General features: G+C 44.5%; 1 protein-coding gene across 5 annotated transcripts in view; it reads left to right on the forward strand.

Annotated features, from left to right (window-relative positions):
* PHF24 (PHD finger protein 24) overlaps positions 1-16,593 on the forward strand; it is a 141,122-nt gene extending 124,529 nt beyond the window's left edge. For 3 of the 5 annotated variants that reach the window (XM_049895769.1, XM_049895768.1, XM_049895771.1), the window contains 5 exons: positions 10,730-10,808; positions 11,096-11,301; positions 11,797-11,957; positions 12,266-12,364; positions 12,690-16,593. In XM_049895769.1, coding sequence (XP_049751726.1) covers positions 10,730-10,808; positions 11,096-11,301; positions 11,797-11,957; positions 12,266-12,364; positions 12,690-12,786 — 642 coding nt within the window. In that variant the 3' untranslated portion in view covers positions 12,787-16,593. Of the gene's footprint in view, positions 1-10,729; positions 10,809-11,095; positions 11,302-11,796; positions 12,155-12,265; positions 12,365-12,689 lie in introns of those variants that run through there. The other 2 variants (XR_007518653.1, XM_049895770.1) reach the window with 2 other exon arrangements.
* The last annotated feature ends 7,902 nt before the right edge of the window (positions 16,594-24,495 follow it).

The following is a 24,495-nucleotide window of genomic DNA, read 5'->3' on the forward strand; positions in this document are numbered from 1 at the left end:
ATCCTTCAATATTGCAACTCGAGGCTTGGATTTTTTCTTCATTCTTTCAGCTTGAGAAATGCCAAGCATGTTCTTCCCCTTTTGGCTTTCTAACTCTAGGTCTTTGCACATTTCATTATAATACTTTGAAATCTTCTGTTTAGTTCTTTTACATCATCATTTCTTCCATTGACTTTAGCTACTCTGCATTCAAGAGCAAGTTTCAGAATCTCTTCCAACATCCATTTTGGTCTTTTCTTTCTTTCTTGTCTTTGTAATGATCTCCTGCTTTCTTCATGTATGATGTCTTTGATGTCATCCCATAACTTGCCTGGTCTTCCGTCATTAGTGCACAAAGCATCAAATCTTTTCTTGAGATGGTCTCTAAATCCAGGTGGAATATACTCAAGGATATACTTTGGCTCTTGTGGGCTTCCTCTAATTTTCTTCGGCTTCAACTTGAACTTGAATATAAGCAACTGATGGTCTGTTCCGCAGTGAACCCCTGGCCTTGTTCTGACTGATAATATTGAGCTTTTCCGTCGTCTCTTTCCATACATGTAGTCCATTTGTTTCCTCTGTATTCCATCCAGCAAGGTCCACGTGCGTAGTCGCCATTTATGTTGTTGAAAAAAGGTATTTGCAATGAATAAATGATTGGTCTTGCAGAATTCTATCATGCAATCTCTGGTGTCATTTCTGTCACCAAGGCCATATTTTACAACTCTCGATCCTTCTTTTTTTCCAACTTCTGCATTGCAATCACCAGTAATTATCAATGCATCTTGATTGTATGTTTCATCAATTTCAGACGGCAGAAGTTGGTAAAAATCTTCAATTTTTCATCTTTAGCATTAGCGGTTAGTGTGTAAATTTGAATAATAGTCGTATTAATTGTTCTTCCTTGTAGGCGTATGAATATTATCCTATCACTGACAGCGTTGTATTTCAGGATAGATCTTGAAATATTCTTTTTGAGGATGAATGTGATGCCATCCTTCCTGAAATTGCCATTCCAGGTATAGTGGACATTTCTGCCTGCACCAGGCTTTTTGTAAAGGCTTTTTCCAAGTTCCTCCCCCTTCCTTCCTTCTCTTCATAGCCAAGCTTCTTGAAAAGACCTTCTCACCTCTCTGTGGCTTCTCAATCAAATATAATCCACTTCTACATCTATTATTTTGCTGAATTGGTTCTTCCTGAGGTCACCAATAACCTTCTAATTGTCAAGCCCATTGACTTCTTTCAGGCAGCTTCTTATTGGACCTCTCTGAAGTATTTGGCACTTCCTCATTCCCCTCTTTTTTTTTTTTTTTAAGGGTGTGAGTATTTTTCTTACGAGAATTATTACACAAAATATGGAAACTAGAGAAAAGAAAAAAATCAATAAAATTCCATCACACTTGAATAACCACTGTTAATATTACCCCTTACATTGTGAAACTCTCTTTCCTTGGTTTCCAATACCCTCTTCTCTACTAATTGTCCTCCTGCTTCTCTGACCATTCTTTCTCAATGTCCTTTGTTAGTTTCTTGTTCTAAATTCTGGTGTTTCCTCGGGCTCTGCTATTAACACTTTTCTTGTCTCCCTGCATACTGTCTCTGGGTGACTTTATCCACCCCAGTGGCTACAGCCACCATCTAAATACTAATGATTTCCTGTGTGTCCGGATCTTCTGTCTCTTGGACGTGTCCATCTTGATGTCTTACAGGTAGTTCATACTAAGTGTGCTCCGAAATGAACTCATATTTCTCCCTAACCTGCTCTTCTTCCATTCCTTATCTCTGTGAATAATAATATCCTTCCAGCTACCAAAACCAACTCATTTCTCTCCCTCATCCCTCACATCCAGTACATCAACAGTATCCTATTGATTCTGCCTTCTAATCTCTCTCAAATCTCTCTCCTCTTCACCATTCTCAAATCTTGGTTTAGACATCTTACTTGTGTTAATTGCAGCAACCACCTAACTACTCTCCATGCCTTCAGACTTTGTGGCTGTAATCCATTCTAATCCACACAGTAGCCAAAGAGATAACCATGGCATTCTCTACTTAAAAACCCTCTGTGACTCCCCTTTGCCCTCGGAATAAATACCTAATGTGGAGGGCTCAGTAAAGGGCACTTAAGACCCTTCTCAGTCAGGCTTATGCCTACCTCTCTTCCCTTATCTTTTATCATCCCCCCTACCTCTTACACACACCCACACATACTGCACTCCAGCCACACTAAACACAATGTTGTTACAATGTTGTCTCACAATGTTGTTACACCATTTTGGTGTCCAGCATATACTCTGTGTGCAGTAAGTGTATATGGAAGGAATGGTTTGAACTCTGTATGAAATCCACAAGTGAATTCTTATGAAATATCTGCTCCTACTCTTTGCTGGTGTTTTTAGGAAAAAAATTAACCTTCTACCAGAAAGCATCTTTGATTGTTTAAATACTGCATAGTAATGTTCACAAAATAACATGTCAGGAATCTTTTGGAATTAAAATTTCTACAGTATCACTCACACAAAAAAAGTCATTTGGCTTTAGGAACTTTGTCATGATGGCCTGTCTCTCAAAACCCATTCAGGAGTTACTTAAAGTAATACAACACACTAGAAGAAGAGCTGGAATTAAATTTTTTTTTTAATTTTTATTGTGCTTTAAGTGAAAGTTTACAAATCGTCAGTCTCTCATACAAAAATTTACCTACATCTTGCTATATAATCCTAATTGCTGTCCCCCTAATGAGACAGCCCGCCCCTTCCCTCCACTCTCTCTTTTCACGTCCAATCCGCCAGCTTCTAACTCCCTCTGCCCTCTCATCTCCCCTCCAGATAGGAGATGCCAACATAGTCTCAAGTGTCTACTTGAACCAAGAAGCTCATTCTTCACCACCGTCTTTTTCTATCCCATTGTCCAGTCCAATCCCTGTCTGAAGAGTTGGCTTTGGGAATGGTTCCTGTTCAGAGCTAACAGAAGGTCTAGGCGCCCTGACCACCTGGGTCCTTCTAGTCTCAGTCAGACCATTAAGCCTGATCCTTTTACGAGAATTTGGGGTCTGCATGCCACTGCTCTCCTGCTCCCTCAGGGGTTCTCTGTTGTGTTCCCTGTCAGGGCAGTCATCTGTTGTAGCCAGTTACCATCTAGTTCTGGTCTCAGGCTGATGTAGTCTCTGGTTTATGTGGCCCTTTCTGTCTCTTGGCTCATAAGTACCTTGTGTCCTTGGTGTTCTTCATTCTCCTTTGCTCCAGGTGGGTTGAGACCAATTATTGCATCTTAGATGGCCACTTGCTAGCATTTTAAGACCCCAGATGCCGCTCTGCAAAGTGGGATGCAGAATGTTTCCTTAATAGGTTTTATTATGCCAATTGACTTAGGTGTCCCCTGAAACCATGGTCCGCAAACCCCCGCCCCTGCTATGCTGGCCTTCCAAGCATTCAGTTTATTCAGGAAACTTCTTCATTTTTGGTTTAGTCCAGTTGTGCTGACCTCCCCTGTATTGTGTGTTGTCTTTCCCTTCACCTAAAGTAGTTTCTTATCTACTATCTAATTAGTGAATACCCCTTCTCCACCTTCCCTCCCTCCCCACCTCTTAACTATCAAAGAATATTTTCTTCTCTTTTTAAACTGTTTCTTGAGTTCTGTAATAGTGGTCTTACGTGATATTTGTCCTTTTGCAATTGACTACTTTCACTCAGCATAATGCCTTCCAGATTCATCCATGTTATGAAATGTTTCATGGATTCATCATTGTTCTTCATCGATGCATAGTATTCCATTGTGTGAATATACCATAATTTATTTATCCATTGATCCGTTGATGGGCACTTTGGTTGCCTCCATCTTTTTGCTATTGTAAACAGTGCTGCAGTGAACATGGGTATGCATATATCTGTTTGTGTAAAGGTTCTTATTTCTCTAGGATGTATTCCAAGGAGGGGGATTGCTGGATCGTATGGTAGTTCTATTTCTAGCTTTTTAAGGAAGTGCCAAATCAGTTTCCAAAGTGGTTGTACCATTTGACATTCCCACCAGCAGTGTGTAAGTGTTCCAGTCTTTCCACAGCCTCTCCAACATTTATTATTTTATGTTTTTTTGGATTAATGCCAGTCTTGTTGGAGTGAGATGGAATCTCATTGTACTTTTGATTTGCAGTTCTCTCGTGAGATTTACTCCTGTATCTGTGATCTACCTGAATGCCTTTTTTAGTAAAATGTCTGTTCATATCTTTTGCCCATTTTTTCATTGGGTTATTTGTCTTTCTGTAGTTGAGTTTTTGTAGTATCATGTAGATTTTAGAGATCAGGCACTGATCAGAAATGTCATAGCTAAAAACTTTTTCCCAGTCTACAGGTAATGTTTTTACTCTTTTGGTGAAGTCTTTGGATGAGCATAGGTGTTTGATTTTTAGGAGCTCCCAGTTATCTAGTTTTTCTTCTGCATTGTTAGTAATGTTTTGTATACTGTTTATGCCATGTATTAGGGCTCCTAGCGTTGTCCCTATTTTTTCTTCCATGATTTTTATCGTTTTAGATTTTATTTTTACGTCTTTGATCCATTTTGAGTTCGTTTTTGTGCATGGTGTGAGGTATAGGTCTTGTTTCATTTTTTTGCAGATGAATATCCAGTTATGCCAGCACCGTTTGTTAAAAAGACTGTCTTTTCCCCATTTCACTGATTTGGGGCCTTTGTCAAATATCAACAGCTCATATGTGGATGGATTTATGTCTGGATTCTCATTCTGTTCCATTGGTCTATGTATCTATTGTTGTACCAGTACTAGGCTGTTTTGACTACTCTGGCAGTATAATAGGTTCCAAAATCAGGTAAAGTGAGGCCTCCCACTTTATTCTTCTTTTTCAGTAGGCTCTTTCCCTTCCATATGAAGTTGGCGATTTGTTTCTCCATCTCATTAAAAAATGACTTTGGAATTTGGATCAGAATTGCATTAAATCTGTAGATCACTTTTGGTAGAATAGACATTTTTACAATGTTAAGTCTTCCTATCCATGAGCAAGGTATGTTGTTCCACTAGGTCTCTTAGTTTCTTGCAGAAGTGTTTTGTAGTTTTCTTTGTATAAGTCTTTTACATCTGGTAAGATTTATTCCAAAGTATTTTATCTTCTTGGTGTCTACTGTAAATGGTATTGATTTGGTGATTTCCTCTTCGATGTTCTTTTTGTTGGTGTAGAGGAATCCAACTGACATTTGTGTGTTTATCTTATATCCTGATGCTCTGCTGAACTCTGCTATTAGTTTCAGTAGTTTTCTTGAGGATTCCTTAGGATTTTCTGTGTATCAGATCCTGTCATCTGCAAAGAGAGATACTTTTATTTCTTCCGTGCCAGTCGGGATGCCCTTTATTTCTTTATCTAGCCTAACTGCTCTGGCTGGAACCTCCAGCACAATGTTGAATAAGAGTGGTGAGATAAAGGGCATCCTTGTCTGGCTCCCGATCTCAAGGGCAATGCTTTCAGGCTCTCTCCATTTAGGATGATGTTGGCTATTGGCTTTGTATAAATGCCCTTTATTATGTTGAGAAATTTTCCTTCTAGTCCTATTTTGCTGAGAGTTTTTATCATGAATGGGTGCTGAAATTTGTCAAATGCCTTTTCTGCAACAGTTGATAAAATCATGTGATTCTTGTCTTTTGTTTATATGATATTACATTAATTGTTTTTCTAATGTTGAACCATCCCTGCATATGTGGTATGAGTCCCACTTGGTCATGGCGAATTATTTTTTTGATATGTTGTTGAATTCTATTGGCTAGAATTGTGTTAAGGATTTTTGCATCTAAGTTTGTGAGGGATATAGGTCTGTAATTTTCTTTTTTTACGGTGTCTTTACCTGGTTTTCGAAACCCTGGTGGCGTAGTGGTTAAGTGCTACAGCTGCTAACCAAAAGGCCAGCAGTTCGAATCCACCAGGCGCTCCTTGGAAACTCTATGTGGCAGTTCTACTCTGTCCTATAGGGTCACTATGAGTCAGAATCAACGTGACGGCAGTGGGTTTGGTTTTTTTGGTTTTTTACCTGGTTTTGGTATCAGGGCTATGCTGGCTTCATAGAAGGAATTTGGGAGTATTCCGTCCTTTTCTATGCTCTGAAATACCTTTAGTAGTAGTGGTGTTAACTCTTCCCTGAAAGTTCGGTAGAACTCTGCAGTGAAGCCATCTGGACCAGGGATTTTTTTTTGTTGGGAGTTTTTTGATTGCCTTTTCAACGTCTTCTTTTGTTATGGGTCTATTTAGTTCTACCTCTGTGTTAGTTTAGGTAGGTAGACTGTTTCTAGGAATTCATCCATTTCTTCTAGGTTTTCAAATTTGTTAGAGTACACTTTTTCAGAGTAATCTGATATGATTCTTTTAATTTCAGTTGGGTCTGTTGTAATATCGCCCCTCTTATTTCTTATTTAGGTTATTTGCTCCCTTCCTGTTTTTATTTTGTCAGTTTGGCCAACGGTTTATCAATTTTGTTGATTTTTTTCCAAAGAAGCAGCTTTTGGTCTTGTTAATTCTTTCAATTGTTTTTCTGGTTTCTATTTCATTTAGTTCTGCTTTAATTTTTATTATTTGTTTTCTTCTTGTGCCTCAGGGTTCCTTTTGTTGCTCTTTTTCTATTTGTTCAAGTTGTAGGGATAATTCTTTGATTTGGGCCCTTTCTTCTTTTTGTATGTATGTATTTATTGACATTAATTGACTTTTGAGCACTGCTTTCACTGTGTCCCAAAGGTTCTGATAGGAAGTGTTTTCATTCTCATTAGATTCTATGAATTTATTTATTCCATCCTTAATGTCTTCTTTTTTGAGCAGGGTATTGTTCAGTTTCTAAGTGTTTGATTTCTTTTCCCTGCTTTTTCTGTTATTGATTTCTACTCTTACGGCCTTCTGGTCAGAGAATATGCTTTGTAATATTTCAGTGTCTTGGATTTTGCTAAGGCTTGCTATATGACCTAATACGTGGTCATGTGCACCAGAAAAGAAAGTATAATTGGTTGCTGTTGGGTGGAGTGTTCTGTATATGTCTATGAGGTCAGGTTGGTTGATTGTGGCATTTATATCTTTCGTGTCTTTATTGAGCCTCTTTCTGGATGTCCTGTCTTTCACCGAAAGTGGTGTGTTGAAGTCTCCTACTATTATTGCGGAGCTGTCTATCTCACTTTTCAATGCTGATAGGGTTTGTTTTATGTATTTTGCAGCCCTGTCACTGGGTGCATAAATATTTAATATGGCTATATCCTCCTGGTATATTGTCCCTTTAATCATTCTATAGTGTCCTTCCTTATCCTTTCTGATGGATTTAACTTTAAAGTCTATTTTGTCAGAAATTAATATTGCCACCCCTGCTCTTTTTTGATTGTTGTTTGCTTGATATATTTTTTTCCATCCTTTGAGTTTTGGTTTGTTTGTGTCTGTAAGTCTAAGGTGTGTCTCTTGTAGGCAGCATACAGACGGATCAAGTTTTTTAATCCATTGCCCACTCTCTGTCTCTTTATTGGTGCATTTAGTCCATTTACATTCAGTGTAATTATGGATAGGTGTGAATTTAGTGCTGTCATTTTGATGTCTTTTTTTGTGTGTCGTTGACAGTTTCTTTTTCCCACTTGATTTTTTGTGCTGAATAGATTATATATATTGTACTTTCCTCATATTCATTGTTGATTTTGTTTCTGCCGAGTCTGTATTTTTTCTTGTATTTTATTTTGATGTGTAGGATAGTTTGTCTCCTTTGTGGTTACCTTATTATTTACCCCTATTTTTCTAAATTTAAACCTAACTTTTATTTCTTTGTATCGCCTTGTCTTCCTCTCCATAACAAAAGGTCTATGACTAAGTCTCGTAGTCCCTCTTTATTGCTTTAATGTTGTCTTCTTTTACATAATAACATCGCTGTTTCCCTGTTTTGAGTGTTTTTTTCTCGATTTATTTTTGTGATTTCCCTGTCTGGGTTGACATCAGATTGCTCTGCCCAGTGTTCTAGTCTTGGGTTGATACCTGATATTATTGATTTTCTAACTAAAAAATTCCCTTTAGTGTATCTTGTAGTTTTTGGTTTGGTTTTTACAAATTCCCTAAACTTCTGTCTATCTGGAAATGTCCTAATTTCACCTTCATATTTGAGAGATAGTTTTGCTGGATATATGACTCTTGGCTGGCAATTTTTTTCCTTCAGTTTTTTTATATAAGTCATCCCATTGCCTTCTTGCCTGCATGGTTTCTGCTGAGTAGTCTGAACTTACTGACTCTCCTTGGTAGGTGACTTTTCATTTATCCCTAGCTGCTCTTAAAATTCTCTCTTTATCTTTGGTTTTAGCAAGTTTGATTATAATATGTCTTGGTGACTTTCTTTTAACATCTACCTTATGTGGAGTTTGATGACCATCTTGGATAGATATCTTCTTTCACTATATCAGGGAAGTTTTCTGCCAACAAATCTTCAACAATTCTCTCTGTATTTTCTGTTATCCCTCCCTGTTCTGGTACTCTAATCACTCATAGGTTATTTCTCTTGATAGAGTCCGACATGATTCTTAAGATTTCCTCATTTTTTTAATTCTTTTATCTGATTTTTCTTCAAATATATTGGTGCCAAGTGATTTATCTTCAAGTTCAGAAATTCTGCTTTCCACTTGCTCAATTCTGCTCCTCTGACTTTCTCTTGTCTAATTCTGTAATTTTCTTGTTAATCTTCTGAATTTCTGATTGCTGTCTATGAACTTTTCCAGCTTATTAAATTTTTCATTATGTTCCTGAATAATCTTTTTAATTTCAACTGCTTTATCTCTGTGTTCCTTGGCTTGTTCTGCATATTGCCTCATTTCCTTCCTGATGTCTTGAAGGGTTCTGTATATCAACATTTCGTATCCTGCCTGTGGTAATTCTAGGAATGCACTTTCATCTAGAAGATCCCTTGATTCTTTGTTTTGAGGGCTCATTGAGGCGATCATGGTCTGTTTCTTTATGTGTCTTGATATCAGCTGTTGTCTCTGAGCCATCTATAAGTTATTGTATTAGTTTATTTTATGTTTGCTTACTGTGTTATAGCTTCTTGCTTTGTTTTGTTTTGCTATGACCAGATGGGTTGCTTGAGTGAGCTACCCTGATTATTTTCACCTTTGGAGCTCTGACGCCCTATCCCCAGATGGCTAGAGCTGTTATCAGGTATATCAGTCTAGGATTCCATTCATTTTTCTTGTATGAATTCAGCTCAAGTGTCCAGGTAGCTGATCATCAAGCGTGTGGTACAGGCTCTGTCCTACAGTCTTAGAGGGGCCAGGGAAGTTGGTGTAGGTACCAGAATATGGTTGTAGCAGGGGGTCATGCTTTGAACAAGGCAGGAGGCTGAGAGTCGTCCCCCTAATGTCTCTGAGGAAAGCATGTCCCTGTTCCCTAGAGCATACAGGTGGGTGGGTTCTGCAGGCGGACCATGGGCACTCAGTGTTTTTGGTTGTAAGGACGGGGAGGTACCAATTATCCTTGGACCCCTGTCGTGGGTGGCTGGGCGACCTGAGTGGAGCCACCAGTCCTTAGGCCCCTGATGTGGGTAGGTGAAAAAAAAATTTTTTTTTTTTGGTGAGGACCCCGTTTAATAGGCAAAGCGGTGTCAAACATCAAACACCCACCTCTCCACCGTACAGCTGAAACAGCTGTAGTCTGCCAACAAGGGCCTATTCTCCTGAAATACGCCGACACAGGTCCATGCAGAGGGGAAGGGTACTCAAAGTCCACAGACTGTTTATGCCTGGACAGGAGCGGCTTCTGTCCTAAATTTCCCCTTAAATGGAGCTGGCAAATTATCTTTTCCCCTAGTGGTAGATTTATTCCTTCTCCAGGGCCTGGAGGATGGTTTTAGGTGCTCAACGGGGCCTATCTCAGGCCCAGGGAAGTCAGCAGCCACTGAAGCTGGCTTGGGGGTGGGGAGTGGGGGAGCACAGTAAAATATACACAAGTATTTAGCTTTTGTCGAGAGCGCCGTTCTTCCCTGGTTCTGGAGGTGTGAGTAGGCTGTGTGGCTGGCTGCTTCTGCCAGAGGAAACTGAGGCCAAAAGCTAGTAGCAGCCAACCGCAGCCGCTCCTGGGAATGGTGCCTGAGGGGTCCCAGTGATTCAAGTCCAGTAACTCCTTTCCGGTTCTGAACTGTCTGTTCCTACCCCTGCCCCTCAGTTCGTTTTCTAACCTTGCCTTTGATGTTCAGGACTCCTAGCTTGTCATAAATGTATTCGTTTCACTTGTTTTTTTGGGTCTTTGTTGTAAGAGGACTCGCCAGAAGCATCTGTCTATTCCACCATCTTGGCCCCACCTCAGTCTAAAGTTTTTTTTTTTTTTTTTTTTACTAGAAAACTCTTTGAGTACAATCTAACACAAGAGCCAAATACATAAATGGTACTATTCGGGTTCACAACTCTGCTCACTCACTAGCTCCTTTTTCCCTTGTAGCAGCTTCCTAAGATACTTCAAGGAATCCCTAGGGTAGCCCAGAGAACAATTTGAGAACCACTATTTTAGTAAAAGGGACTCAAGGCTAGAGTCAAGATATATGGGTTCTACAGAAGATTTTGCCACAGAGTTGGGCAACTCTTAGCAAGTCCCTTCCCCTTTTGAGGCCTCAGTCTCCTTTATTGTGAATGAAAGGATGAGATCAGATGATCTCAGAATTGCCTTCCAGTTGAAATGCTGTTTCTGTCACTCTTGATCCTTAGCCTTTCTCTCTCACTGGCCTACATGACCACTGACTCAGCTCTTCCTTTTTTCTGCAGGACAACCTCAACTTGCTGCTTACTGAGGAGGAAATGTACAGCCTCATGGAGACCTTTCAGCAGTGTAAAGTCATCCCTGGTGAGGCTGGAGGGTGCTGTCAGGATGGGAGAGGGGCTAGGCAGATTTTTCCTTCACACTTTCTAGGATGAGCCATGAAAGGAGTTTTCTGGAATTTGGGGGGTAGGAGATAATTGGTCCCTGTTCCCAGGTTGTTGGCCACAGCTTGAGTTACCCTGGCTATGGAAGACAAAGACTCAACAAGAGCTATGGACATGGGAACACTGGAGGGTGCCCTGGAGGTGAATGGAGGCACCCAGAGGCTGAGAAAAGGGTAGATATGGTCAGCATAGGGTGCCTCCCCACAGATTGCTCCCTGACGTTGGAGGACTTCCTGCGCTACCGCCACCAAGCAGCGAAGCGGGGGGACAGCGACAGGGCCCTGAGTGAGGAACAAGAGGAGCAGGCAGCCCGCCAATTTGCAGCCCTGGACCCTGAACACCGAGGACACATAGAGTGGCCTGACTTCTTGTCCCATGAGTCCCTCCTACTTCTGCAGCAGTTGCGTTCCCAGGTAAAGGTCTCTCAAAACCCGTTTGGGAGTTATTTAAAGTGATACAACCCACTAGAAGCAGAGCTAGAATTAAACTTTTTTTTAACCAAAAGAACTCTTTGAATACAGCCTAATGTGGGAGCCAGTACATAAAATGGATAAAAATGGAGCTGGATGGTCCATGGGATGCAATGGCTATGGGATGTTGGGAAACAGAGTCCTGGGAAGCATGCCGGGTAGGTTGGGGAAGCACTGGGTACTGTCAAAGCAGGGATCATTACCAAGAATGGGCTCAGGTTCCATCCAGTGACAGGTGATCCAGTGCCTAGGCTGAGGAAACTGGCCAAGGAAGGTTGATTTGCACTAGACCCCACTGAGAATGTTGGTGCTACCAGAAAGGCTCTGGGCATCTTCAAAGGGAGGCCACATTTACCGTAGGAAGGGTGGTCATGGAGGTAGCATTCTCTATGGCTTGGCATTTACCTCCAAGATCGTCACTTGCCTCTTCTTCCCCAGAATTCTCTGTTGAGGCTTCTGACAGTCAAGGAGAGAGAACGAGCCCGAGCCACCTTCTTGGCACGAGGCAGCGGGAACACCATCAGTGAGGCAGAGTGCCGCCGTGCCCGGAACTCTTGGTTCTGCAAACGCCTGTCAGAGGCACCTTCCTGCAGCGTCAGGTCTGCTCCATACCAATCCCTGCCCCCTACTCCTCTGGGCCTCCTCCTTTTTCATGCCAAATGATCCTTGGAGTGAAAGGTACTTTCCCTCTTCTGCCAACAGCCAAGAGAAGGTCCTCTTGCACGCGAAACAGAGGACAGTAATTTCTATTTGCCAGAACACAGGACAGCCTCTACTCCAGGCTCTGTGTCATCCCATGTCAGAAGAGCATGGACATGCACAGTCAAAGCCGTGGGTTCACCAAAGTCCAGGAGGAGCTAGGCCTTTTATTGTCCTACTCCTAACCGCATGTCCTTGTGCCCAACAGCATTAGCCATGTGGGTCCCATAGCAGATAGCAGCCCGGCCAGCAGCAGCAGCAGCAAGAGCCAGGACAAGACCCTGCTGCCCACAGAGCGGGAGTCCAGGTGAGTAGGACCTCTTCACCTGGCTGTCTGCACCCACACACATGCCAAACACACACACAAATAGAGCATGGCCCACTGCCAGCCCATAACAGCAAGTGCCCACCCCAGAAACCAGGTTCCAAAAGGGCATATTTGACCCCAGATCTTCAGGGCCAGCCAGACTGTCTGTAGGCTTGGTAACAACAAGCCATAACCACCTTAGACATGAGCCAAGGCTTCCCTGAATTTTGCCCAGCCCAAGCCATGCAGCAGGTGGGATAAGGTCTCATGAGCCTTCAGCTCTGCAGCCAGCCTCCCAAAACTCTTTTCTTTGCCTCCACTCCAGATTCGTGGACTGGCCTACCTTCCTGCAGGAGAATGTCATCTACATCTTGGCCGCTCGCCCCAACAGTGCAGCCGTTCATCTGAAACCCCCAGGATAGCATGGAGCAGAGAAGTTCAACTTGGGGACAGTGGCATTCTCTCCCGCCTTTCCTTTCTTCCTTTCCCCTACCAACCCCTGGCACTGAGGCTTATGGGGATGGGGCACTGCCAGCATCTTAATTTGTCACTAAGCTTTATGTCACTAAAATCACCGTTCCTTCACAACAGAGGCAGTAAAACAATCCCACAGGGAGCAGCTCTGGAAGCTGTGGCAGCATCCGCTCCTGCGCCACAGGCCTGGAGGGATCCACACCCCTGCCCTCACATCATTGCTGGCATCACAGACTGGACCTGCCACCACACCCATATATGTGTGCACACGCGCACACACGCCTAGCTGTCCATTCCTTCAGAGGCCTGGTTCTTTTTGGTTGGAAAAGGACCAAAGTCCCTTTGTGAAGCCCCTGATATAGATGAGGGGGTCTCTACTCACCCCTTTTCTTGGCCTGTTCTGATTTCTAATAGATAAGTCTCTGGTCAAGTGATTCTTAATGAGGGGGCATATCAGACTCACATGTGCCCCTGGAGATGCTACATACCCCTTTTACCCCAGGAAAATCCTCTCTGCGGTAAACCACTGTTACTGATGGGTATGTGATATATCCCTCAGATGTGTTGGGGTGGGGAAATAGTTGAAAACCACCACTGCAGTTCATTCCACTCTTTACTTAAATTCTAATTCCTGGTGACGGAGGTGACAACTAGCCTGATTAGGAAAGAGGGAGGCAGCCTCTCCCAGGGGCCCAGAGTCAGCCAAGTGTAAAATTCTTTATTAGAATAGTCAAAAGCCAGGGTAAGCACTCCTGGCCCCTGTTCTTCAGATGGTAGTTCATGATCCAGAGCCCAAGGGGGCCTGAGTGGAGCAGGAGTCATAGTCCTCTGTGTTAGATGCCTCATTCAAGTCAGCCACCACAGAGATTGAGCTCCAGTTCAACAAGATCTGGATAGAAGAGGAGCGGAGAGGACTCAGCCCTTCCATCTGCTCCAGTTCAAGTCAACCTTAGACCTAGAAAAGTATGCCATTATGTGGAGAACAGAGCCAGCCTCTTCTGCAGCCCAAGAAAGAGCAGCTCCACAGAATCCCTGAGTAGAGACTCCTTTCAGCCATCCTGACTGTGAGGATAGGAGATTGACGCTAAGAAGAGAATTTGCATCTGAGCTCTCCCAAGCAGAGAAAGGACTGGCACATCCTCACAGAAGGAGGAGGTTTTCCCTTCTCCCTGTCACTGAGACATGGCCTGAGTTGCTGCTTCTCCCCACTGCATGTCCTTCCCCGAGCAGGCTAGACGTGGAAGGCATTTAGTGCAAGCAGAGGCTGCCGCAAAGGCACCAAGCCTGGCCTCCAAGCCCCAGCTCCAGTTGCTAGGTTCTCATCAAGTTCTCAAATCAGTGTATATTGTGGGTGAGATTGGCCCTGGAATCCAGGTTCTAGGTTTCTGTTTCCAACTTAGTGGCTTAATTATACCCAGATCTGACTACCGAGCATTATTAGAGAGGAGGTTGAGCTCAGTCATGCAGAAACTAGAATATCCCCATTGCTGGAAGCACTTTCTTGTACTAAATTGGGTACTTACAGAAGGAGCACATAGCTCAGTGTTGAGATGCTCAGAGGAAAGAGAAGCTACAACTAGGGGCATGGTAAGGGAGCTCTGTAGTCTACTCCTGTAGACACTGCCTGACCTAGAAGTATGGTGATAAGCTGGGGTTGTATTGTTTGGGACTGAAATGAAGCAGGCACTCAGAAGACAGATCTGGGTTCATGTGTATGGTCCTGAACATCTTAAAACCCACAGTGTTTTGTAAATATTCCTCAGCTCTCCTCCCAGAACAGATCAGTAGAAAGGGCCATTATTCAATCCAGTACCCTCCCCTCAAAAAAAAGAAAGCGCATAACTCTTGGGCCCAAGGACTACATCTGAGCAGCCAGGCCTGGGGTTTTGCACTGAGAAAATTAAAGCACATTAAGTGCAGGGGCTCTTGCTTATTACTCTCTCGGCAAATCACCCTGAATTCAATGGCCTTGGATCACTTGATCTCATGGACAAGGCATTTTGTGTAGAGACAAGCTCTGGGCTTTGAGAGCTGAATAGCTGTTTTCCTTCTGCCTCCTCATCACTCACAGTGACTGGAAGTCCATCTCGTTCCCTGCTGCTGCACAGATCAAGGCAATGCCTACCTTCCTGGAGCTTCTGCTTCTAGCTCTCTGTGGGTGAGTGGTGAGAGAGTGTGGATTGAATCAGGGTGGCTGTGTCTAGGCCTGGCAAAGAAGACCCCAGAGTTCTTCCACAATAGGATCAGACCCGTTTGGGATCACCCCTCTCCCTGTTCCAGGACAATATGCTTCAGAGGACCCAGAGGACACTGAATTGGGCGACTGCTGCAGAGGATACTGTCCCAGCAAAGAATAGAGTTCCAAGTCCTCAAGAGTCCTAGGACGCAGGAAAGCACAGAGGAGTGCTTTCTCCAGCCTCTTCTCCATAGGCATCTCTAGCTCTTTACCAAAAGGGAGATTCCTTCGCTCCCCCCATTCCAGGGCTGAAGAAACCCCACTCCAGTCCCACTCCCCAGAGTCATCCCTCTACAATATCCTATGCATGGGGCCCCTCTGCAGTCTGTATGAAAATGTTCAGACTTTTCTAAACCTAGTGTAGGCACTTCCATCACTGGCTGTCTGAAGTTCTGCCAAGTATAAAAATTAGTGTCTGACTGTAATAAGGGTATGAGAAAATGTTTCAGTCTTTTCTTCCTGGCTGCTCTAAAATGAGATCAGTGTTTTTCCCGAGCATCGCCCACTCCACCTGCCAACATATATGCTCCTCTAAAGACCGCTTGCCCTAAGCACATTTTTCACTCAGCAGTCTTCTTCCTCATGCTCAGATTTAAGTAAAGGAGGAGCTAGATGATGGAGTGGAGCTGCAGGGACAGAGGGTCAGCTGAGGAAGAAGCTGTTGCTCTGTAACTTCTCCAGGTCTGCTCCTTAGCTTCCTTTCCTGGGGCTGGCCCTCCCCAGCAGCTTCCGGCAGTGAGATTTTGAGCAGTGTCCCCTTTTGGTATCCCACGGATGGAGTTCCCTCACTCTATAATGATCCAACTCTCAAGTGCTCTTCTACCTTTGAGGACAGCTGCAGCAGAAGCCATGAACACACTGCCTCTTCCTGCCCTCAGCCCAAGTGACTGGGGCTGGTAGGGCAGACACTGACCTTTCTGGCCCTGGTGTTTCCTATGGGATGTCACCTCTGGCCTTTGTATAAGTGGCCAAATCTAGGGGTTCTTCCACTACTGTCACCGGTACGGGAAGCACAGAACCAAACTGCCCAGGAAGGGGGCATCTCACTGGGAGTGACCCCCAGGGTTGTGCCTAGGCCTCTTAGACAACTGGAAGCACAACTTCTACCATTGCAGGTGTCAGCTTTGGTAAGCTCAGCAGAAGTTGGCAGCGCCCCAGGCCAGCCATGACCAGCCCAGAGTAAATGAGTAACCTCCAGCCAGGATAGAGAACTGGTAGCAGGCTCTTGTGATCCTACAAGCATGTTCCCTTCAAACCGGCAAAATAAAGTGAAATGTCTTTTTGGCACTAAAAGGCAGAGCAACCTTGATGGCAGAATTTCAGGATATCCTGGCAGCACCTGTAACCACAGCCCCTTTCTACCCATCCATTTACCGCAGAATAAAGTAACTGCTGCTTTCTCCATGCCACTTAGTTTGGATTTTCCCAGGATCTTTGGGCTCTTGGCTGCAGCCCAGACAACTGAGATCTCTCTATGAGTTGGTGATATTGATGTATCATGCCTGTTTGCAACAGCTCAGCCCTGGAGTAAGGGAGGGACTGGGAGTTTCCCGTACTGTTGCTTTCCTGCTGCCACTGCTATTGGCAACCTTGAAAGGAAAATAAGTGAACAATTCACAGAATCTCTACTACTGCTAAGGAAAAGCTGAAGCCCAGGGAACTCCCCACTCTTCCCTCTGGACCACAGAACATGGAAAGGGTATCAGGTCTTATCTGGGCCAATAGTTAAGAATCCCAATGATGTCTCAGTTTAGGTAGCACTGGGTTGGCATGACCACAGATGAGAACATCAAAGCATAAGTAGCAGGGCCTTCCCATATCTGTGGTGAAAAGGCCTTCAAGCTTAGCCTCCTGTCATTAAGATGGCTGATGGCCTGTCTCCCAGGCAAAAACAAGATTGTGATGGGGACTCTGAGAACACGTGAACAACAATGGAGGATCCAATACCCTCTGGTCCCTCATGGCCTACTCAAGTGCTTTTCTGTGGACAGTAACTTGACAGTGAGCTGAGAGAAGTGTCCTCAAGCCCTGTCTTCCCATCATTGCAGCTGCATGTTCCTCCCCATGGCTCAGCCTTCATGGGCACTGCAGAAGGAGCTTTGTTCCCAGAGGCTGGTCACGGTGGAAGTCATAATAAAGAGATTGTGATGCTATTTCAACTCCCTGTTCCCTATTTGGTAAACTTGCTGAGCTTCTGTGTGGTTTCCTATCCTTGGTCAATTCTTGGGTCTCAGTATAAGACAGGGGCAGATGTGGCTTACAGGAAGAACAAAATACACGCTGTCCCTGGTTACGAACGTCCAAATTATGGACAACTGTATTTTCCCTTCAATGTTATGTAAATTTGCCCTCACTTTGAAAGGATTGAAACCTCCCCTACTCGCAACAAATTCTTCATCACAATCACCTTTGCTTGCCGCACTTGTAGCTTTTAAATCATTGAAAAAGCTCTAAGCCTTTTCTTGCACTAAACCAAAACCCATTGCAGTCAAGTCGATTCTGACTCATAGCAACACTAAAGACAAAGTAGAACTGCCCCATAGGGTTTCCAAAGCCATAATCTTCACGGAAGCAGACTGCCACATCTTCATCCTGTGGAGCAGCTAGTGTGTTTGAACTGCCAATCTTTTGGTTAGCAGCCAAGTGCTTTAACCACTGCTCCACCAGGGCTACTTTTCTTGCACTAAAGTATGGCTAAATAAGAACTGTATGCACCTGTTCCAACTTAACAGTTTTTACTTGAAGACACAGGATCGGGCCTTATCCCTAACCTGGGAACTGCCTTTATACTATGACTTCCTTTCTAGAACTTTGCTGGTTCTGACCTTCCCAAGAATCAAGTGATGGGGAGGGGGCTCCAGTACAGATGCACTGAGGAAATGGAGGCACTGAACAGAGAAGCCAGGTTTCTCACAAAATTGAGGAAGATGTAAGGCCTCAGAAGCTGTCTGCTGTGTATTGCCTCCTAAACGAATACAAGGATCAGCACAAAGCTGGTTCTTGTGAAGTGGAGGTTAAAGATGTCTCAAATGTCCCAACTTTTCCAAACTGCTGTACCATTCCATCATCTCTAACATCAGCTACTCCTTCTCCCCTCAGTACTCTCCCTCCTGTCTTTGGGTTCCATAATTTGCCACAACATCTTACAGAATTCACAAACCATAAAAAGGAAATGGTCCCCACAGTTGTGGAGGCAGGCAAGTCCCAAATCCCATGGGTCAGGCGAAGGCTTCTCACGACCTCTGTTACTGCAGGGGCTGTTGAACACAAACCAGCAGTTCAGACCACAAACTACTGGCTCACAAGGCTGTGGAGGCCAGTGAATTCCAGAATTGGCAGGTCAGACAGCAGGTCACTAGCTCAAGTCCCAAGAACTGGAGGTCAGTTGATCACAAACTGGATGTGGGATCCAGATGCAGAGAGCGAGCTCCTCCAGGTCATCCACACATATACCTTAGATGTAAGCCACACTGTAGGAAGGGTGTAACTTGAATAAAGGTGGGACTTGAGTCACACCTTCCTACAAGACTGTGACCCGAGGCACACCCTACACCAATCCTGCCTCATCAACTTGTAGAGGTCAGGATTTATAACACAAAATGGAGGACCACCACACAATATTGGGAATCATGGCCTAGCCAAGTTGACACATAACCCCAACCATTACAGGTTCCGTCTTGTTTATCTAGTGCTGCTGTAACAGAAATACCACAAGTGGATGGCTTTAACAAACAGGAATTTATTCTCTCACAGGCCAGAAGTCCAAATTCAGGGTGTCAGCTCCAGCGGAAGGCTTTCTCTGCTGACTCTGGAGGAAGGTCCTTGTCATTAATCTTCCCCTGGACCAGGAGCTTCTCCATGCCAAAACCCTGGGTCCAAAGAACACACTCTGCTCCCAGCCTCACTTTCTTGATGTTATGAGGTACCCCCTCTCTGCTCACTTTTTTATATCTCAAAAGAGACTGGTTTAAGACACTATCTAGTAGATAACATCAATATAACTGCCACTAATCCATCTCATTAACATCACAGGGATAGCATTTACAACACACAGGGAAATCACATCAGATGACAAAATGGTAGACAATCATACAATGCTGGGAATCATGACCTAGACAAGTTGACAGATATTTTTGGGAGGCACAATTCAATCCATGACAGGTTCCATGTATCTTATTTGCATAGTCCCACTGAATCATTGGAGCCCTGGCGGCACAGTGGTTAAGCATTCAGCTGCTAACCAAAAAGTTTGGCAGTTCGAATCCACCAGCTGCTCCTTGGAAACCCTATGGGGCCCTTCTACTCTGTCCTATAGGGTCCCTATGAGTTGGAATCAACTCGATGGCAACGGGTTTGGTTTATTGGTACTCAATCATTGTGTGCGAGTCACAAAGACCATATCTAAGGGCCATATTAAATAATTCATTACAATGTACCCCCCTCCCAGGGCCAATTTTGTGATTCCTGCTAAGCCACAAGGTAGGGAAGCTTGTTGGCTGTGTTTTTTCCTAATCTGGGCCCTTCAGCATTTCTTCCCCATTTTTCCAAACTGTTTTAATGTGATATTGTAGGGTTGGGATAAGTAGGGTGTGGGGAAGTATTTGGAGGACTATGAAGTCCCCGTTCATCCCTTTCACCTGGTGAGCACAGAGCCGTATCTGTAGGTAGGAAAGCATGTCTAGGCTGTGGGTAAGTGGCAGATACTCTACCTCCAAAACCATAGGGGCTTCTATATATAAATAATTGCTAACATTTTTTGAGCACTGACTATGCACTGGGCAGTTCTAAGTGCTTTGCATAAATTAATTCATCTAGTTAATCTTCAAAACAATCCTATGAGATTTGTATTTACAGATTAGCAAAGTGAGAAACAGGCTGAGTAAGTTTCTCAGCCACACAGCCACGCAGCTAGGAAGTAGGAGAAGCAGGTGGTCTGGTTCCAGAGCCCATGTTCTTAACCAGTTTGCTATGCTGCCTGTCAAAATATGGAAACCCTGGTGGCATTAGTGGTTAAGAGCTATGGCTGCTAACCAAAAGACTGGCAGTTCAAATCCACCAGGCGCTTCTTGAAACTCTATGGGGTGGTTTTACTCTGTCAAAATGTACTTCAAAGGGACCCGCTGCTGTGTGGTCTAGCACCTCCCGTCTCCACCTGCGGATACACACACACAGGTAACCAGGCCTGTAACCATGTCATAGGACTTCTTACAGCCTGCACAGCTCTCCTCTTCACTCACAGGGCTCCCATACTTCTCTTCCCTGGAATTTTCCACACTGAGACCCATCAGGTTCAAGGACAGCTTAATGAGTGCCCACAGGCCCCTTCTCTTTGTCTCCAGATTCAGCGAAGCTGAGTATTGGGGCAGAAAAAGAGGTATAAAGACTGGGCCTCTGAGGACTCTAATGATGTACAAGATTTTCCCATCCTCAGTCCAGTAATTCTGGCTGGAATTTTAGGCCCTCGTAGGACTGCTTCCTCCTGTTGGCTGCCTCTTGCTCCCAGGGGTGGCTGGAGCCTGGTTCCATACAAATGTCCATCCATCCTGTCCTCTTCCTTTTGCTCAAGTGCACTACTCCCTTTCTATCTCAGAGGGAAACCAAACCCATTGAAATCAAATTTCAACTCATAGTAACCCTATAGGACAGGATAGAACTGCCCCATAGGGTTTCCAAGACTGTAAATCTTTACAGAAGCAGACTGCCACATCTTTCTCCCATGGAGTGGCTGGTGGGTTTGAACCACTGACCTTTGGTGAGCAGCCAAGCACTTTACCACTGCACCATCAGGGTTCCTCTCAAAGGAAAACAGTGGCTGCTAAATTTGCTAAAGGTGAAGTAATTAATATTCTCCTCACCACCCCACAGCCTGTTCCAGGGGTTGCTTGGAGTTTGGCTTTTCTGAACCTCAGTTTTCTCATCTGTAAAATATGGAAAACCATTCCTGCCCTGTCTGCCTCTGGGCTAGTAGTTGAATGAAGTCAGAGTTTGGTAAGAGGAAAGAGCTTTATACCCTATAAGGCACTAGGTAAGCAGTAAGGATTTCTGGCCCCCACCTGAAGGCTGTGAGTATATCATCTTCCACCCTCCCACAAGTCCCAGCCATAGCTGTAGGTACTGCCTGTGGCCTCTGTCCACAGTGCTGAAGTCACAGTCAAGCCAGCTGGGGACATTCAGTCCCTTTGTCTTACTTTTAAGTAAGCATCAGATGGAGAGATTTCCAAGCGCAAGGATTGCTGTGAAACTTAGAAGGTGTTGCCTCCAATTAAAAAAAAAAAAATTCCAAGTATCCTTTTTTGTTTTTGTTTCAAAAGCATGCCAGTACCACTTGTGATCGAGTCAATTCCAACTCATGGCAACCCCATATGTGTCAAAGTAGAAGTATGGTCCATCAAGTTTTCAATGACTGATTTTTTTGGAAGTAGATCACCAGCCCTTTCTTCTGAGGCACCTCTGAAGGGACTCAAACCTCCAACCGTTCAGTTAGCAGCTGAGTGTGTTAACTGTACCACCCAATGACTAGATCACAGCAGGTAAAAAAGGCCAAAATGTGTACAAACTCATAGTAGATACAAATAGGCAAAATGTGATTTACAGCTCAGAGAGAAAAGAGCTTATAGTATTAACTCAGTACGGGTGAACAGTATGATGTGGCTACCAAAAACTAATTGATGTAATATGAGGCTACATGAAAAGAAGCTCAGAGTCAGAGAAGGGAGGCAGGCCAGCTGGTATGTACACTCCATGGGCACTGGAAAAAGCTTATCAGAACCAGGTACCACAAATGGAAACCCACCCAATGGAACATGGTCTTAGTGGCTGGAATCAAACAAAGCAAAGGAGGAGCCAATGAAGGCATAAGGGGTGTTCATCCCAGAGGGGATCAGACTTGAAAGATGCTGATGGCTGATATCTGACCGATGAGGAAAATGAAGTCGATATTATCTCAAGGTCAGAGCTAAAACCAAAGGTGGGCATTATGAGGAGGCAGATTTCTGCTCAATAGGACAAAAAGATTAGTGGATACCAGGGAAGGTAGTGAAGCTGTATAACCGTATGACAAAAATGTTGGTGGGTGTTGGGTACCTTACTAGGTATGCAGTCCTCTCGAGACCTGTGATACCAGTAAACAGTTAAGCCCTAAGCCTGGCTGAGCTGGAAGGAGGTGATCATGACTTGATCCCTGACTTTAAGGACTCATATGACCCCAAAGTTTTCACTGGGTTGGGAACTTTAATTTTTTTAGTCCAACCTCTTGGGTCAGCTATAGTGCCTCTAGCCCTGGGTCCTGACCTGAGAAAAAAGATCCAAGGTCTCAATATGCCTAATATCCCCTTCCCAGGTCTGCTCTCTGAAGCTTCGGCCATAGAACCTGATGTTGCACGCCCTCTGCTGGTCATCGCTAGCACTGTCCTTTCACCCTAAGGCAAGAAATAACCCTTTTGAAGCTTTAAGTACTAGTTAGTACAGGTTCAGAACATGAAGAAAGAGCTGGAGTTAGATCCCTGGTCAGTGCTCACTGTATAGTATTAGAACTGAATCTGTAGGTGAGTTCAAGTTTCTGGTATGGAGATTAGAGTTCTTCCATGTCTCAGAGGAGGGCTGAGGCTGAGGCTGGGTTTAGGGAAATGTCTGGTCCAGGACTATGACAAGGTCAGTATTTCAGTATGAGGCTAAAATTGGGACTCAGTGTGGGACCAAAGTTTGGGCTCAGGTGTCAGCATAAAGTATGTACCCAGATGAGATCCTAACAATCTGACAACAGGAAGGAATCAATCTGTATCCAGGGTAATGGATCAAGGTAGCATTTCCACACCCAGGTACAACCATAAGCCACTGGACAACACAAGCAGGGATACTGCCCAGGGCAGTGTTATGAAGGATGGGAGACAGAATGAAGGAGTCACTAATTTCTAAGGCTCTCCTAACTTTAAAGATGGTAATGGACAGGTTAGGGCCCCCTTTCTCCTCAGAAGGTGGATCCCAGCATTCTGGTTCCAGGTTCTTGCTAAACCCCCATACCTTCAGCCCTAGTACTACCACATTCAAATCACAGGTAAAATCTGGGGATAGGAGAGGCCCAAGGGCCAGTCCTACGGATACAGACATCTAGCAGCTGTGGGGGTGGGCTTCTTCCTCCCCCTTCCTGAGGAGTCTCTGTTTCTACTGGCAACAGGGCATGGCAGCCTCCCACACCCAGATATTAGCAACTGTGGGAGCCCCTGGCAACTGCTGCCATGGTGACAAGACAGGGAACTGAGAACAGGCTGGGGGGTGCACTTCCTCTGGAGCTCTCAGGGTGTGCAAGATAGGGTGCTTCCCCCTCCCAGACACAGTCTGGAAGAGAACATGTGCTCCTGTCTGAACACCTCCTCACTGGCACCCACCCCCGCCCCGCCCATGGGTTCCGGTTCCCTCAGGGTGAGGAAATGCAGGACACCTAGGGTTATGACGTCTCCATGGGAGGGAGGGTGAGCGTGGGTGTTTAGAACCAACATGATCACAGATGCATGCATACACCAGCAGGCACGGTATCAGCGTGTCAACAGCAACACACTTCATCCCCTCTTTGTCATGTAGATACTGGGCTATACAGTCATTTAATCATATATGTATAGTGACACACAAGATCACATATACACAGCAAATAACAAGAAGTAGGCACACACAAAACAATTGCAAAAATACAGTCACTCACAAATTGCATACAGATATAGTAATACAAATAACTCACAAGCAGACTCACACACATACAGATGCACTCACACACCCAGACATCTGTGAACATACACAGGAATGGCTAACATTTGTTGAGCATTAACTGCATGCCAGGCTCAGAACTACGTACATTTGTTACCTTAATTAACCCTCACAACAACTCTATGATATAGATACTGCTGTTGTCTTTCCCCACTTTACTAAGAAGGAAATGAGGCATAGATGTGGCAAGTAACCTTGCAAGGTCAACAATCTAACCCCAGAGCCCCACAGTCTTACCCTCCCTGCTGCACTGTGGACCCTGGTTCCTCACACACACCCATGATGCCCCAGACAATGGGACAGGGGGCAGCAACAATGAACCAGCCAGACAACAGAGCCCACGCCACCACCTGAGGTCACAGCTCTGCCTGCCCCCTTGAAGGCCCAAGCCTACACTTCAGCATTAGCAGGGGCCAGGTAAGGGCTGGTGACTAAACTCTCTGCCTCGGTGTTGGCACAGGCAGGACTGGAGGAGGCAAAAGAGAAGAACTGGAATAGGAAGAAGTAGAGCCACCCACAGCCCAGGGCCCCACAAGTCTGGAGGTGAGGGAGAGAGATCTGAGGGGCCAGCACCAGTCTGGGCCCCCAAGTGTGTCCCCTTTACCCAACCTTGCCCATCTGCATTTGACACTGCTCCATTCCTTCATCACCCCACCTCCTCTCC

This window comes from Elephas maximus, chromosome 9 (assembly GCF_024166365.1).
Source record: "Elephas maximus indicus isolate mEleMax1 chromosome 9, mEleMax1 primary haplotype, whole genome shotgun sequence".
NCBI classification, from domain to species: domain Eukaryota; kingdom Metazoa; phylum Chordata; class Mammalia; order Proboscidea; family Elephantidae; genus Elephas; species Elephas maximus.